Below are 14,572 nucleotides of genomic sequence, written 5' to 3'. Positions count from 1 at the left end.
GAGAGGCTTGTGCTGTCTATCGGAATGCAAGGTGAAGGATCGAATAGAAGAGAGAGAGTGTAGGTAGCAAAGGGTCGCAGAAGAACGCCTGTCACGTCAAACTTGGATTAAAAGAAAAAAAAGAGTACAAGGTACAAGTACCTAGACCTAGGACTAAGTGTCCTAGGTGTCACATACAACTAAGTGTCCTATGTGGCCTAAAAGACACTAACACTATAAGTGTCTTTATTTATGCCTACAAGGCACATACCATGGCCTATAGGGCATCACTAGAACCACCAGAGGATGGCCTACAAACCCCCCCTCCATGGGATGGGCTGAAGTACTTTGGAAACGTCTCAGAATACCTGGTATTTTCTAGTCATGGTGGCGGATGTTCATCCAAAAGGATATAGCCACCTATAAATGTACAAGGGATGTCAGATCATGTAACAAAGGGAACCAAGTGTAAAGCCTGTCGAAAGACTTCGAACTTGGGACGAGGAAGTGCCTTTGTAAACATATCTGCTATGTTGTCCTCTTTGGGAAGATAGGACAACTCTGTCTCCTACTGACAACCGCTCCGGAACATAATGATAGTGAACTTCAATATGCTTGGTACGCGCATGAAACACTAGGTTACGTGCAATGGCCAAAGCACTCTGGCTGTCAGTGTAGACAATAGTGGAGGATGTCTGGCGAATACCAAGATCTGTAAATAACAGTCGAAGCCAAACACACTCTACTGTAGCAGTAAAAGCTGTCCTGTACTCAGCCTCACAGCTAGACGTGGCAACTGTTGGTTGCTTCTTGCTGAGCCAAGAGATACATAAATTGCCAAGCAAAAAACAATTGCCAGTATGTGACACTCTGGTGTCGGAACATCCTCCCCAGTCACTATCCGTGTAAGCATGCATGGTAAGTGAACCCTGATCACCATAGAAGGGGGTAAATCCTGAGTGCCTCTAAGATATCTGAAGACTCTCTTCACTGCCTACCAATGCTGTGAACTGGGCATGTGCATGAATCTGCTGAGCTGAGATACTGCATACTGCAAGTCAGGTCTGGTGTGACATAGATAAATAAGGCATCCAACAGCTTGCTGATAAAGAGTGATATGGCATGGTGGGCTCCCATCATGAGCTGAGAAATTGAAGCCAAGGTCCACTGGAGTAGAGATTGGCTTGCAATCCTCAAACTGAAAACAATCAAGGAGCTGTCCAATATACTTGGACTGAGACATCATGATACCCCCCTCAACATGATCAAACTGAATGCCCAAATAATAATGGAGCCGTCCCATGTCTGACATGTCAAAAATCTGCTGCAAATCAGCCTTGAAAGCTGCAATTTGCTGAGTATCTGGGCCCGTGGTGAGCATATCATCCACATATAAAATCAGCATTAAAAAATCAGATCCACTTCCACAGACATAAAGAGTGGGTTCGGTGGGACTATTTTGAAAACCAAGGGATAGTAAGTGTGCATGAATTTTGGCATACCATGCCCTGGGTGCCTGCTTCAAACCATAAAGGGCTTTTTTAAGCTGGCATACCTTATTTTCAGAATTGACAACCTCAAAGCCAAGAGGTTGTGTGACATAGACTTCTTCCTGCAGATCCCCGTGAAGAAAAGCAGTTTTGATGTCAAGCTGGTGCACTTGCCAATGATGATGGTTGCAATGGCAATGACACATCTAATGGTAGTCCTGGATGTACTATCTAGAGTTTGTAGAAGATAAGCAGGGAGCAGCTTCCTTCGCAGAGATGCCGACGGCAGAGAGGAGCACTCGGGAGCAGTTCATCTTTGTGGTTAGCAGCAAAGACCTATAGAGAGAGGGGCGGAGTTTACTAGGATCCTAGGAAGCCTCCTCTTTTTTTCCGGATAAAGGAGACACGACGGTTTGTTGGAGCGTCTCGACATATTCTAAGTTGGGGATTCGGCGTTGCACAGGGGCGGTTCCATCGAAATTTTAGCAGGTATCTTGATGTCGGACCACTTCTACGTAGCTGTGCTTCACCTAGAGCAGCCCCGTAGAGGACTTTCCCAAAGGGGGGTTCGCATCCCCAGATGACCTCTAGGATGAGGAGGTACAACAGGTAGTAGCAGAGATTTGGCAGTAGCCAGAGGGTGGGCTCAAAGAGGGATGGCCCTCGTGGGTGGCTGAGGTGATTCAAAGGAGCAGCACTGAGTTATAGTCTCATGCTCTTATGAAAAAAACATTACTTTCATCTTACTCTAAAACCTAAACACATCCAATATTATGAATTGAAAAAAGTGTTCTAATCTATAATTTGGAAAACATGACAAATTACAAAGGAGAAGTAACTATTCTATTCAACTGGGAAAGTACTTGGACCTTTTGCTTAAATATATGAATTATTTTTTAGTGTTTAATTGTCTAAATTTTTATAACTCAAAACCATATACAAGAACTTTCTATAGCTTGCAATGTAAACATTTCTACACATTGCTGAATTCCAATTTTCTTTCTTTTTTCCCTTTTTAAGCGTCTTTGAATCAGCTTTCTCTTGAGCACTTTTGTAAAAGAGTTTTATACCAATCACTTCCATAGAAGTAACAACATTGCCCTCAACTATAAGTTTTGTATCAATATATGTTTCGAAACTCCATGTTGTATGTAATGTGCTATCCATAAACCTATAGGAATGCATTGTCTTTAAAAATTCCTTCTTTTTATATAGTGTTAATCCAATGCTTGAATTTAAGAAAATTTCATAGGTAGTTATATGGAATTTATGGCCATAGAAGAGGTTTGTTGAATGTAAAGATGTTTTTAGATTTAAATATTAACTAAAGATGTTTATCATCTTATATTATTTGGATCAAATAGTTAAAATTTGATCTAAATAGTGACAATTTTAAGTTTAGCAATTTACGTTATTTCAATCCCAGCCGTTGTGATGTGAACTTGGATTCTGGAATCCCTAATTGGGTGACGCATTGATATTTCCGTCAGAGGGAGTGAAATTTCTGTCCAAAAAAAGGAAGAAACGATGTGTTTCAAAATGTTTGAAATCTCACTTTCATCCAATGAAAATTTCAGTGCCAAAATTTTCCACCAATGGAAAAAAATTTGTCGGTGCCGGAGAGGTCCTTGAGACGAGACTTAGCATATATAGAGACTTAGAGAGCAGTACCCAAGTTCCCAGTGCTTTAGTCTGTATCCAGCTTGACTACCGTGAGTGTATGGTTGTGTTGGGATTCGAAAAGGACACACAACAAGCGCCATGGAAGGGTCACCAACAATCTCGAAGACTTTGAAGAGGAGAAAGACTACCAACAAGATACACTTCCGCCAAATGCTCAAGAAGTGATGGCGAACCTTCTAGAGCAAAATCGGGTCCTCCTGCAGCAACTCGAAGAACATTCATCCCTGCTAGAAGAAAGCAGAAGACAGCTGGACCAGACAAAATGACGTCTGGAGGAAAAAGAAGCAAAAAAGCCGCTGGAAGAAAGAGGAACCACAAATTTTGAAAAACTGCTCTTGTTGATGCGTGAGAAACGCAAAAATGAGGAGGCATTGCGACGCCCAAAGCTTGCACAGACGGAGAGGCAACAAAAGCTAGACCAAGAGGCGATGCTTTTCTAACACAAACAGATGTTAGCTGCTATGCAGGCAAGTTTGAGTGCAGCAGCCATCTCCACCACAGCTTCCACTTGGTCTCGGTATTGGTCAGCGTTGCGTCTCAAGTCCTTGGGTCTGCTATACGTGTGCACAGTGAGCTCTTCAAAAGCGTCTTCCGTGCTCTCTTAAAGAGTGTTCTTTGTAGTTCTCAGTTCTCCAAGTATAAAGCAAATTCTCCCCTGATTGGGGGAGGGGGCCGTGGGTACAGGGACCCAATTGATTGTCGACTCTATTCTCTCTCTACCCTCATGTCCTTTCTCTCTCTATGGTAAACAACGTTCATTCCTCGCTAAAGGTTTAAAGAAGGTCTTGCTGTGAATTACACGATCATATTACCATTGCATGTTACACCAGCCTCTCCTTTGCTGCCTCCTAGGGTTTTTGCCTCATTTCGCCTCCCTCCTGCCATTTGCATCTGCTTTTAGCCCCTGCTGCCTGCCACCTTGTTGCTGCTGCATATTCGACTGCCTTTGCACCTCCATAGCCTTTTACCTGCTGTTTTTTTTTTTTGGCACATCTACTGCATAGCAGATATTACTATCTGCTGGTCGGCTCAGTTTTCAAGTCGTTTTTTCATACGTGTGGCCCGTCGAGGTCATTTCAGAGCATTCTATTGCCAAAAATCAGGGTTTCCAGGCTGCTGCAGCAGAAGTCGACCACCTATGGACATTGGTTGCAGAATTTCGAGGCTTTTGAAGGCTTTTTCGACCCGTTTTGGAGCTCCTATTGCACTTTCGAGTCGTTTTAGGGTTGCTGCTGCAGAACCGCCTCAATATTTCAGAGATTTTCTTGCTGTTTGGAGGATATTTCAGCCAACTTTGGCATTTAGCATCTGTTCAAGGCACCTACAGCACCGACTTGTGAAGATCTCCCTCACCTTGTGACCTGCGACAGCATTCGGAGCTGTCTTGCTGCATTTCGAGGGTATTCCTGGTGCTTTTTCATTAGGGTTTGCCTTTCCAAACACCCTCTTGCTACGTTTTGATCAGGGTTTGCTCCGAGGCTCTTCTTCGCATTCGGTGACTCTCTGATCGGCACATTGAGAGTCATGACATGATCTCCCTTGGTAGCTGCTCCTATGGACTTCATCGACACATCAGGGCATCCTCGCCTGGTTCTTCACCGACATACCTCTTCGCATCAGGATGTGCACACTCTTGTGTGGTAGCTACTTTGGGATCATGGGTTCTTTGCCCTTGCTATGCATAAAATGAATGAAAATATTTATATTTTTATATGTTTGAGTTAAAGGTTCTCAGCCTTCAGTTGTCCCTCTAAAATGAATGTTTGAATAGTCAATAAGAGGTCCTCTGCCCTGGGTTGTCCCCCAAAAATGATTGTATTGTGTTTTACTTTGGTTGATGGTATTGACCACCTGGTTCACAGTAAGGGGGGGTGACGAGTGATGGTTTGCCCTTGCCAGTCGCAAGCTGACTGAGAAGTCACTATCACACGGGAGGTGTTGGATAGTTGGACTTGCTCTTTGTAGTATTGCGGTGGAGGGGGACTCGGTCTACTCTTGCGTGTTGGGTCTCACACCTCTTTGCTCTGAAGGGGGGTGTTGGAGATATCATAGTCAAAGAGTGTGTTGGTGTGAAGTGTTAGTGTGTAGTACTAGGTAATCTAGTACTAGTTTATGTGTGTGAGTGCCACGTGTCATCATGGGACTTATCCCATATGCACTAGGTGCTAGAGTGTTAGTGAGTAGCCTACATAAGGCTTGTACTTCACTTGTCTTGTCATACTTGATGAATGAATGAAAGCCATTGTCATGTCTTTATTTGAGCATCATTTCCTCACACCCTAACCTTCTCTCTCTCTCTCTCCCTTCACCATGTTTCTAACATTCCTCAAATCAAAGATGATTATTTTCTTCTCATTCGCAAGTGTATTCTAGATCACCAATAACACGCAAGTGTATTCTAGATCACCAATAACATGCAACACAACATCAAGTTATCACCCAGTTACTCATTCGTTGACCTGATCTTGACAACTCCAATGCTATGTGGTAGACTATTGATGACAAGCAACAATATCTCCATATCTTGTAGCAGGATTTCCAGCATGATACACGATTCACTATACTCCCGTTCATCTTTCCACTAGGATTTTCTATTGAATGGAAGAGAATGCCACAATCTGGCTTAATCCTTTCCTAAACTTTTTAAATTATGAATGGTTCAACAAATGAACTTTTGTGAAAGGGTATGCTCTTTCCACTAGAGACTCCGCATGAGGTACCACCCTTCACAAAGGGACACTCCTTTATGAAGAGGACACTTCTATTGTATAGTGATACAATTTGACTTATCACACTTCATGTTTGGGTTTGAGTGGTTTTTATCTCCCCAAAGATGTCTATAATGCCTTTAGAATAGCTACTATGCACTACCATCCCCTTAGTTTTTTCAAAGACTCATATATTGCATTCCAAATCCATCCTTCTATGCTTATTGAGTTAACACATGGCTAATTACACACTTTGAAAGGACGTGGACCACATGGAAAAGATTCATGGAGAGTTAATGACAAGAAGATCTACTTATGTGCATCGTTGTAATAGATGTCAACAATTCTCTCTTAGGATTGGGAAGAATTGCATTTTGGTTTCTATCATTTAAATCATATATGAGTTTTTGGAACTTAAAACAGAATTTCAATATTGGTTTCTCATTACCATTTTCTTGGGTTTGGTGAATTGAAATTAGTTACAAAGTCCCTTTCTTTTCCTACCAGCAAGCATGGTCTCATTAGAAAATTATGTGACAATGTTGCTACTTATTTAGCCCATTTATCACGGATTTATATTCTAAGAGTACATACTTTAAGACTAAGGAACATCAGTATGTTTCAGTCTACGTGTACCCAAAAAAAACATCTTGTCCTTGGCTTTGCCCAAAAAGACCATGATCTATTCTATACAATCCTATGCAGAAAAGCAATCAGGCCAAGGATAATGAGCATCACTCTTACTCTTTGTATTAAAAAAATTCATGTTTACTTGGCAATGTATGAGTCACCAACGTCACACCGTACCCAAAAAAAACATCTTGTCCTTGGCTTTGCACAAAAAGACCATGATCTATTCTATACAATCCTATGCAGAAAAGCAATCAGGCCAAGGATAATGAGCATCACTCTTACTCTTTGTATCAAAAAAAATTCATGTTTACTTGGCAATGTCTGAGTCACCAACATCACACAAGTATCAACCTTAAACCTTATTTTTCTGGTGTGTATATCTAGGAAGGCCTGGGCTTCAAATTCTTCTCAAAAACTCAACCAAAGACATCAGGCCACCATAACACATCATTGTACCCTTACTCTCAATTCTACCCCATCATACGTTAGTTCACAAGTTGTACTGAGATGATGTCATTCATGCTTTATGTTCCCCCCAGGTTAACCACGTTTTGTCATTCTAAAGTGGTGATTATACTAACCTGCTGTCAAATACATTGAATTAGGGACTCCAGTCGCATAACCTTCCTTTCCATCAACCTCCCAATGGGCCACGCTTCTGGGATCTGCAGTTTCATAAGGAAACAGCTAGAGAAGATCCAAAAAAACTCAATACAAGATTGGAATTCTGCATTGAAGTAATGAATCTTCTTGCATGGTCATGACTTATTATATAAAAGACAGAAAAGAGACATTGAATACCACCTGTTGCAGAAACATCATAAGTAAACACCTTTCGCCTGAACAGCTCAAAAAACTCTTTCCCCAAAAGTGCCTTCACCAAAATCACAAGACAGAGACAAATGCTTTCATTTCATATTTTCCTCAGCCCCTCCAACCTTACCACTGCAGGCAGCTCTCCTCATCCCCCTTGTCCCTGGGCTTCTAATGGCACAGTCACCCTGAAGCCCTCTATTCGAGTTGCCCGTGCTAAGGTACTCCCTCATCTCACCTTTTTCCCTTGTCCTGCTTGGGCCAGAAAGTTTAAGCACTTGTGAGCTCTGCACTTGCCCCCAGCCCTGTGTCCTGCATTTCCTCCCCTACCTATACCTTGCTCTTCATCCCCCACCTAAAAGCAAAAATAACTCCAACAAAAAGAGATCAGAAGATTCCACATCATCACTTCAATTTTAACACTGAAAAGCTTATGAATTTTGTGTAAATATACTTACAATCCTAGCTCATAGAGCTAGAGAGTTCGAAATCACCTTGCACAATCTTGGAGTTTACAGTCACAAGATATCCTTACAATCCTAATTCACAGAGCTAAAGATTTTGAAATCAACTTGCACAAACTGGGAGTAGAGTCACAAAGATGCATTTGAGAGGTAAAGCAAAGGAGAATAGGGAGAGGAGGTAAGGTAGCAGCAGCCTGCAGGTCATAGTAGCAAGGACAATTTGAGGGGGACCAACGTGAGTATCAAAAGAGCAAAAGCCTAGGCAGTGTTACATGTGGTGGGTAGGACTGTATAATGGGATTAAATGACCTGCATCATTGGCCATGGCAGCAAGCTGACAAATGCCAAACCTGCAAAAAAGAAAATAGAGGGTTGTTTTGCCCCCTCCCTTTTTTCCTCACCTTGGGATCAGTGGCTTCACTCTCTCTTACAGGGCTCTAAGCGTTCTATAAGAGGCGTGGCTGTTCTTGGGCTTTCTTTGTTCGACATCTCTCTGGATGTTGTTACATTCTCTCCATACAGACCTACACATGCTTCGGTGGACACTTCGCGGGAAACGATATCAAGCATTTCAGCCTGGCATATCTTGAAGTCCAGATGCACAGAGGTAGTAGATGGCTCCCAAGTCCACCCATCTCACACTTCGGTCAGTTATTGGATGGACACGATACATACTCTCATGACCATTTGGTTGGATATGGAGGGCTGCTACTTCCAGGAGGACTACTTCCTTAGAGAATGGAGAGGTTGTCTCTTCTTTTAGAGGTTACTACAGGATTGAGATGGCACTTTCAGCCTCAGTCCTGGCTTTTTGGTTGAGTGGGGCTTCACCCTCTCAGTTTATTCTCATGCTATGCATGATGTACTTCTTGCCGTGATCTTTTCACTCTTGGGGCTTTTCTTATACCTGGTAGAAGTCTTTTTCATTTTCAGTTTTTAGTTCTTTAAAAGAAAATTAAAAAAGAGGCCCGCCATGACATTGCCTGGCCCTTATAAATCTGTTTCTGGTCCTCGGGAGTATTTCCCCGGCCCTGGATTGTTTTCACCTAAGATATTTGGTTATCTTTGGCTTCCCTAGTCTTTAAGATAACTTGGATGTCACAAACTATTCTCTAAGTGAAAACCTGCTTTTGCCATGGGCCAAACTCAATAAAAGGCACCTAAGAACGAGCAAAAGGAATTTGGAATGCCTTTGTAGAAAACTTCATCATATGCCTTTCAAGCATATGCCAAGCCTATGTTAGTTGTACTCGTGGTGTAGTTAGACTACCACGTATGTTTTTGGTTTGGGTTCACATATGAACCACGTATTCTAGGCTCCTGTTTTGTCACATATCGTAATGAATGCATTTGTAATGTGTTTCGCATGTGATGTATTTTCTTACTTCATGCTCTTTGCTTAGAATAAAAGCTCAAACATCCAGAACTGATACAACACACAGTATATGTCACGAGAATTTATGGATTTTTGCATGTCACATTGAGCATCACAGCATAGTGTTGTATGCCCAACCAAAAAATAGGACAACGGTAAGACCCAATAGGGCTCTCAAGGAAATTGCATGTTATGTGCTAAAGCATAAATTTTGGCAGATAAAATTTTCAGCCAAGACTGGGATTGTAGCCAACTACATAACTGATCATTGCTCCACAAAAGAGCTTGTAAATAAGACTCCATACCATGCATGTATTGGGTCTGAGTATTATGTTGGAGAATTCATACGTGACATGTGCTAAAGCCTTGCAACAAGAGATTGAAATGCATTTTCATGGATTGCAATATGCAATAAAGATCCACCCACTTTACAATCAAGCCATCAAAAGACGTTGACCAGCCAAGGTGCTTTTGCAAAGGACAATACCATCCAATCCAAGATGTTTCAAAGTATATAGTACCCCTATTCCATTTTATGTTGAGCGTGATGGACCTGACGATGATGAGCAGCTTGTTAGCAGCCACATGAACAATCATATGTTGATGTACAGCCATAGCGCAAGGGATTGATGATCGAGCTTCTTTGCCTCAATCACAGGAGTCTTCTGCTCAGTCCACATGTGGAACCAGCAGGACAACAGGAAAGTAGAGTGATTTGGGAAGAATCACATGACTAAAAACATGTAGTCCAATCTAGAGGGGACAACAAGACATACAAGACATGTTTGCAAAGCCAATGATCCTTTAACGACTACTTTGATGCATTTTCAAGAGCCTCAATCCCGTGAGGATGCCAATGGCAAAACTGCAACTTATGCAAAATGGCATTGGGGAATCAGTCAAATCCCCTACGTGGAAACAACATTACAGGCACTAATTGGGTCTGTAAAACTAAAGTATCATGCAGATGGGACAATTTGTAACAACCCATGTCATCTTAGCATAGCCTTGCTTAGTTAAAATAAAAACTCAAGCATACGCTTCCCTACATTGGCATTAACTCTCATCACCAACAGAATCACATTACTCATATTCAAATATAAAATCTCATACAACATTATTGACTATTAAAATTTAAAGAACTTATAAATGCTTAATAGGCAGGTCAACATGGAGGCCTCTACCCCGTCACTGTTGCTCATTTTATTATTCATCCAACTTCCCATAATCTCTTAACAACAATGACGACTCGAACTCTCCAAGAGTTCTTCATCCTTTTCCTTGGTAACATGAACTCTCCCAAAGTCCACCATCTTCCTTCCTATCCAAAATACTTGGACAGGTCTTGCAAAATTTTAAAGAAAGATTGGAACTAAGAGTACATGACAATATGAAGTGGGACTAAACAATTGTGATAAAACTGGTAATTAGCTAAATGATGCCAACGATAAGACTAGTCAAGGGCTCTAGCCTTCATTGGTTCTCCAACCCTGACAGAGGATGCCTTTCATACGATTCATGGTGACATGGGTTAGAATGGAAGTCTCAACTTGCTTATAGCAAGACCTTAGCTACCCGTTTCAAACTCTAAGAACTGTGTTGCTCTCTAGGTGTGCGTCCGGGTATCCCTGTCTCGATCCTCAACTTGTAGGATAAGATCCGCATTTGTCCAATGGCAATCCTCAATGCATGTGAGAATCGTATGTCCTCCAAGTACCTGATAAATTTGGATCGTGGTAGGGAACTCCTCGCTTTCCCCCCAAAGTCCATGACGTATAGAGCTGGAGTAGTCCCTCTACAGTTGCAGTCTCGACACCCTCTCCCTATGCAAGGACATACCAACTAGGAGGTTTTACGCAGGCTATCATTGGCCCCCAAGAGCAGATTTTCTATCTACAGCAAGAAGTATGAGAGCTAAGGGTGCAAACGGCAACTCTGACAGCCCGAATCTAGGTTTTCGGAGGGCCGGTAAGCCAATAATCAACAAGGCAATTCACACCTGCAAGGCTCTTCTCCTACCCTTCAATTAGTTTCTACAATCCAGGATCTTGCTCAAATGAAGGTGGTCTCATCACACGCCTACAAACACTGGGATTTGATCAGGAGATCATCTGGGCAGTCATGGCACTTTATGAGAGAGTCTCAAGCCAAGTTCGAACAGGCGCAGCTTGGACAAATGAGATCTTGAGTACCATAGGGGTCAAACAGGGTTGTCCCTTATCACCAACCCTATTTGGCCTCTACATCGATGAGCTTGAGACTTTCATGGGGGATTCCAGAGGGACCAGTTGCTCACTTGCTGGGATCATCATCAGGATTCTTCTTTATGTAGATGACGTGGCACTCTTGTCGTCCACACCCGAGGGGCTCCAGCCACACCTGGATGCACTGCAGGCTTTTTGTTTATCCCATGATTTGGAGGTCAACCTTGGCAAGACCAAGCTCATGATCTTTAACACGTCTCGAGCAAACATGCAACGGAAGCAGTTTACTTTCGGTGGGTCACCAGATGAGATCATATCCTCATACACTTACTTGGGGGTTATCTTCTCTAGCTCGATCTTCACAATGAGCCCAGCAATGCAGGCCAGACTGAGTAGGGGATACGCCTCACTGGCTCAGCTAGAGAGACAATGCTTCCACTCCCACTTTCAGGACCCTGGACCAAGGCTCTTCTCTTCGACTCCTTGGTCCGACCAGCCGGTATGTATGGCAACCCTTGTTGGGGACCTGACATGTCAGAGATAGAGTGGACACGGGTGCAGCGCCTGCAGATTCTCATGCTCTCACGGATGATCCGGGGGAAACCATCTGTACCACATCACATCATTCAGGCCAAGTTTGGTGCTTCTCCACTCTAGCTAGATGCAGCCTTTCAAACCATCACATATCTACACCGAGTTAGATCATATGGGGACTGCACATTAGGGAGACAGAGGTTGCCATGGTTGGCTCTCGATTCCTCCATGAGGTTGGCAGCAGAGGGAGACAAGCGATGCTGGTATGCACGGACTCACAGATGGTTTGTGAGACTAGGGTTTCACATCAATAGGATACCTCCTGTTCAGTACAGTTTAGATGCCCCTCTGGTACTCCCACCCACCATCCCGATCGAGCCGCACACCAACCAAGTCATTCGAGAGGATCTCCTGCAGCTACACAACTTTAGGACCTCGTTGGAGCCGAGGGAGCTTCCAGTGAAGCTGAGTTTCTAAAGAGATTACTGTCTTCGTATTTCACAGGAGAGATTCATCACACCACCGGGGTACACTGAGCTTCATATGCCTCACTCAGTATGGATCTCCATCGGACAGTTTCGGGTATCATCACACCGCCTCCGTATAGAGAGCAGCAGAGCAAAGGGGATCCCTAGGGAGCATCGCATATATGCACAGTGTGCGACTGTCAAGAGGTTGAGTCGGAGGAGCGTTTTATTTTCAGGTGCCCAGTGTACTACGAGATCCAAGGTCCCTACCATTAGCTCTTCGGAGATGGCTCAAAGCTCCTTTCCAGATTCCTCACCTACCCAGATCAGAGATGCCTCGCAGCCTTCATTCACGAGGGGGTCCGACACAGAGAGTACTTACTCATGCGATGCCTCTTAGAGCAGGATCACAGAGTTCTTCCCATCGAGTGACATTGATCGTCCAATCTCTAGCCGCAGACGTGACAGAGACCCCGATCCGACGACCGCAGCACAACACACGAGACATCGAGGGGACACATAGATCACTCCGTGGGACCTCCTATCATTGTTTAGACCCGGATACATCCCACGGGAGTCACGGTGGCTCTGGTCTTGCATCGAGCCTCCTGCAGGAGACCGAGATGCACGAGACCCCTTGACGGACGCCATCGTCCCATCACCGGCTATGGACCAGCCAGGGTGACATGACATACGGAGGATTCCGTTTTGCTCCAGTCTTTTTTCTTTTCATTGTCATACCCAGATGTATTTGATTATGTATGATCAGACTTAGGATTCAGCACGGATGATGATCCAGTGGACCATTTTGGGCAGACTGGGTCGGTCTCCCAATTGAGTCTAACCGACTACGACTGGTGGCTATATCTGGTCTGACCCTGGGAACTTCTCAGAGTCATACACTGGACGCGACATCGCTTTCTATACAGAGACACATGAGAGCCCCGAGCGCCCTCTCCCCTTGGTCAGTGGCTATACCTGGGAGTCAGTATTCCGTGAGGAGACCAGATATACTGGGGGGGTCCGAGGGTCAGGCAGAGTTGCAGTACTCCTTCGCTCAGCGCTCACGAGCTTGACATCCGTGGTTAGACGGGATGCCCATGCCGTTAACTATGGCTCCGATTCCGACGCCCCTCCACACGCGACCTCTTTATTGCAGTCTGCTATTTTCCTCCTGAGACGTCACATTTCGCGAGGATATGGGGGTATCCCCCTATCTAGATCTCTACTCAGACATTGTGGAGTTCCCCAGACGCGGAGAGGTCCTCCTACTTGGGGATTTCAACGCAAGGACAGGTGCACGTCAGACATCACTCCTAGATTTCCACTCAGATCCGGTCCTATTACCTGAGATAAACACAGAGGACTCGGGCTTCCCTCGCTCCTCGGCTGACAATCGCGCTCCCGTTACTGGGTATGGGCAGGCTCTTTTGGACCTTGGACGTATACATGATCTGGTCATCTACAATGGACTAGATCGGTGGCCTGCCTCCTCTGGTTTCACATGTTTCCCACATGGCGGAGGAGCCAGTGTCGTCGACTATATTCTGGGATCTCCTGCTTTAGTCCCACAGATCACTGACTTCCGCACTGCACCCTTACCCCCAGGAGCCGATCACACTTACCTTTTCTTTCATATACTTGCGTCTCGAGCCCCTCCCAGCCACACCCCGCACTATACTACCTATCATGATATACACTTCGATCATAACCTCTCACCTGATTACTCAGCCCACCTAGCCTCCCTCCTCAGACACATAGGCACCATACCCTCTCTAGATCACCAAGCCACCCTTATCACCCACTCCCTTCACAATGCAGCCCGCCACATCTTTCCTTCCACTGCCCGGTCCACTCGCCCTCCACCCGCTGGCTCTACCCCTTGCAACAGATGGTATGATGACGAGTGCAAAGCATTACGCCGCACACTCTGACTCACAACCCAACGAAACGCTAGGGCCAACCCACGTCTCACCAGGGATTATCGTCGACTAGTCCGTCACAAGAAGCTAGCCTTCCTGCGCCAGAATGAGGATACGCTACTGAACATTCTGTTTAGTAGCAACTCCAAGGATTTCTGGAGGAAATTCCTAGAACGCCGATCCCCCTCCCCCCTCACGAACACTTCCCTCTGGCACACCTACGCACGCACACTCTATGATATCCCTGACCAGCCCCCTCCCGACCTCTTAGCCACCCCCCGCCCCAATTCTTGTATCCTC

General features: G+C 44.5%; 1 protein-coding gene across 6 annotated transcripts in view; it reads right to left on the bottom strand.

Annotated features, from left to right (window-relative positions):
* LOC147904850 (SET domain-containing protein) overlaps positions 1-14,572 on the bottom strand; it is a 158,805-nt gene that overhangs the window by 57,856 nt on the left and 86,377 nt on the right. For all 6 annotated transcript variants that reach the window (XM_087388705.1, XM_087388697.1, XM_087388714.1 and 3 more), the window contains one exon: positions 7,075-7,158. In XM_087388705.1, coding sequence (XP_087244831.1) covers positions 7,075-7,158 — 84 coding nt within the window. The remainder of the gene's footprint in view (positions 1-7,074; positions 7,159-14,572) is intronic.

Source organism: Dipteris shenzhenensis, chromosome 2 (assembly GCF_047967505.1).
Source record: "Dipteris shenzhenensis isolate YYH24624 ecotype China chromosome 2, Dip_SZ_1.0, whole genome shotgun sequence".
NCBI classification, from domain to species: Eukaryota; Viridiplantae; Streptophyta; class Polypodiopsida; order Gleicheniales; family Dipteridaceae; genus Dipteris; species Dipteris shenzhenensis.
Note: the sequence above shows the minus strand (reverse complement) of the source record. Positions and strands in the feature narration are given on the sequence as shown.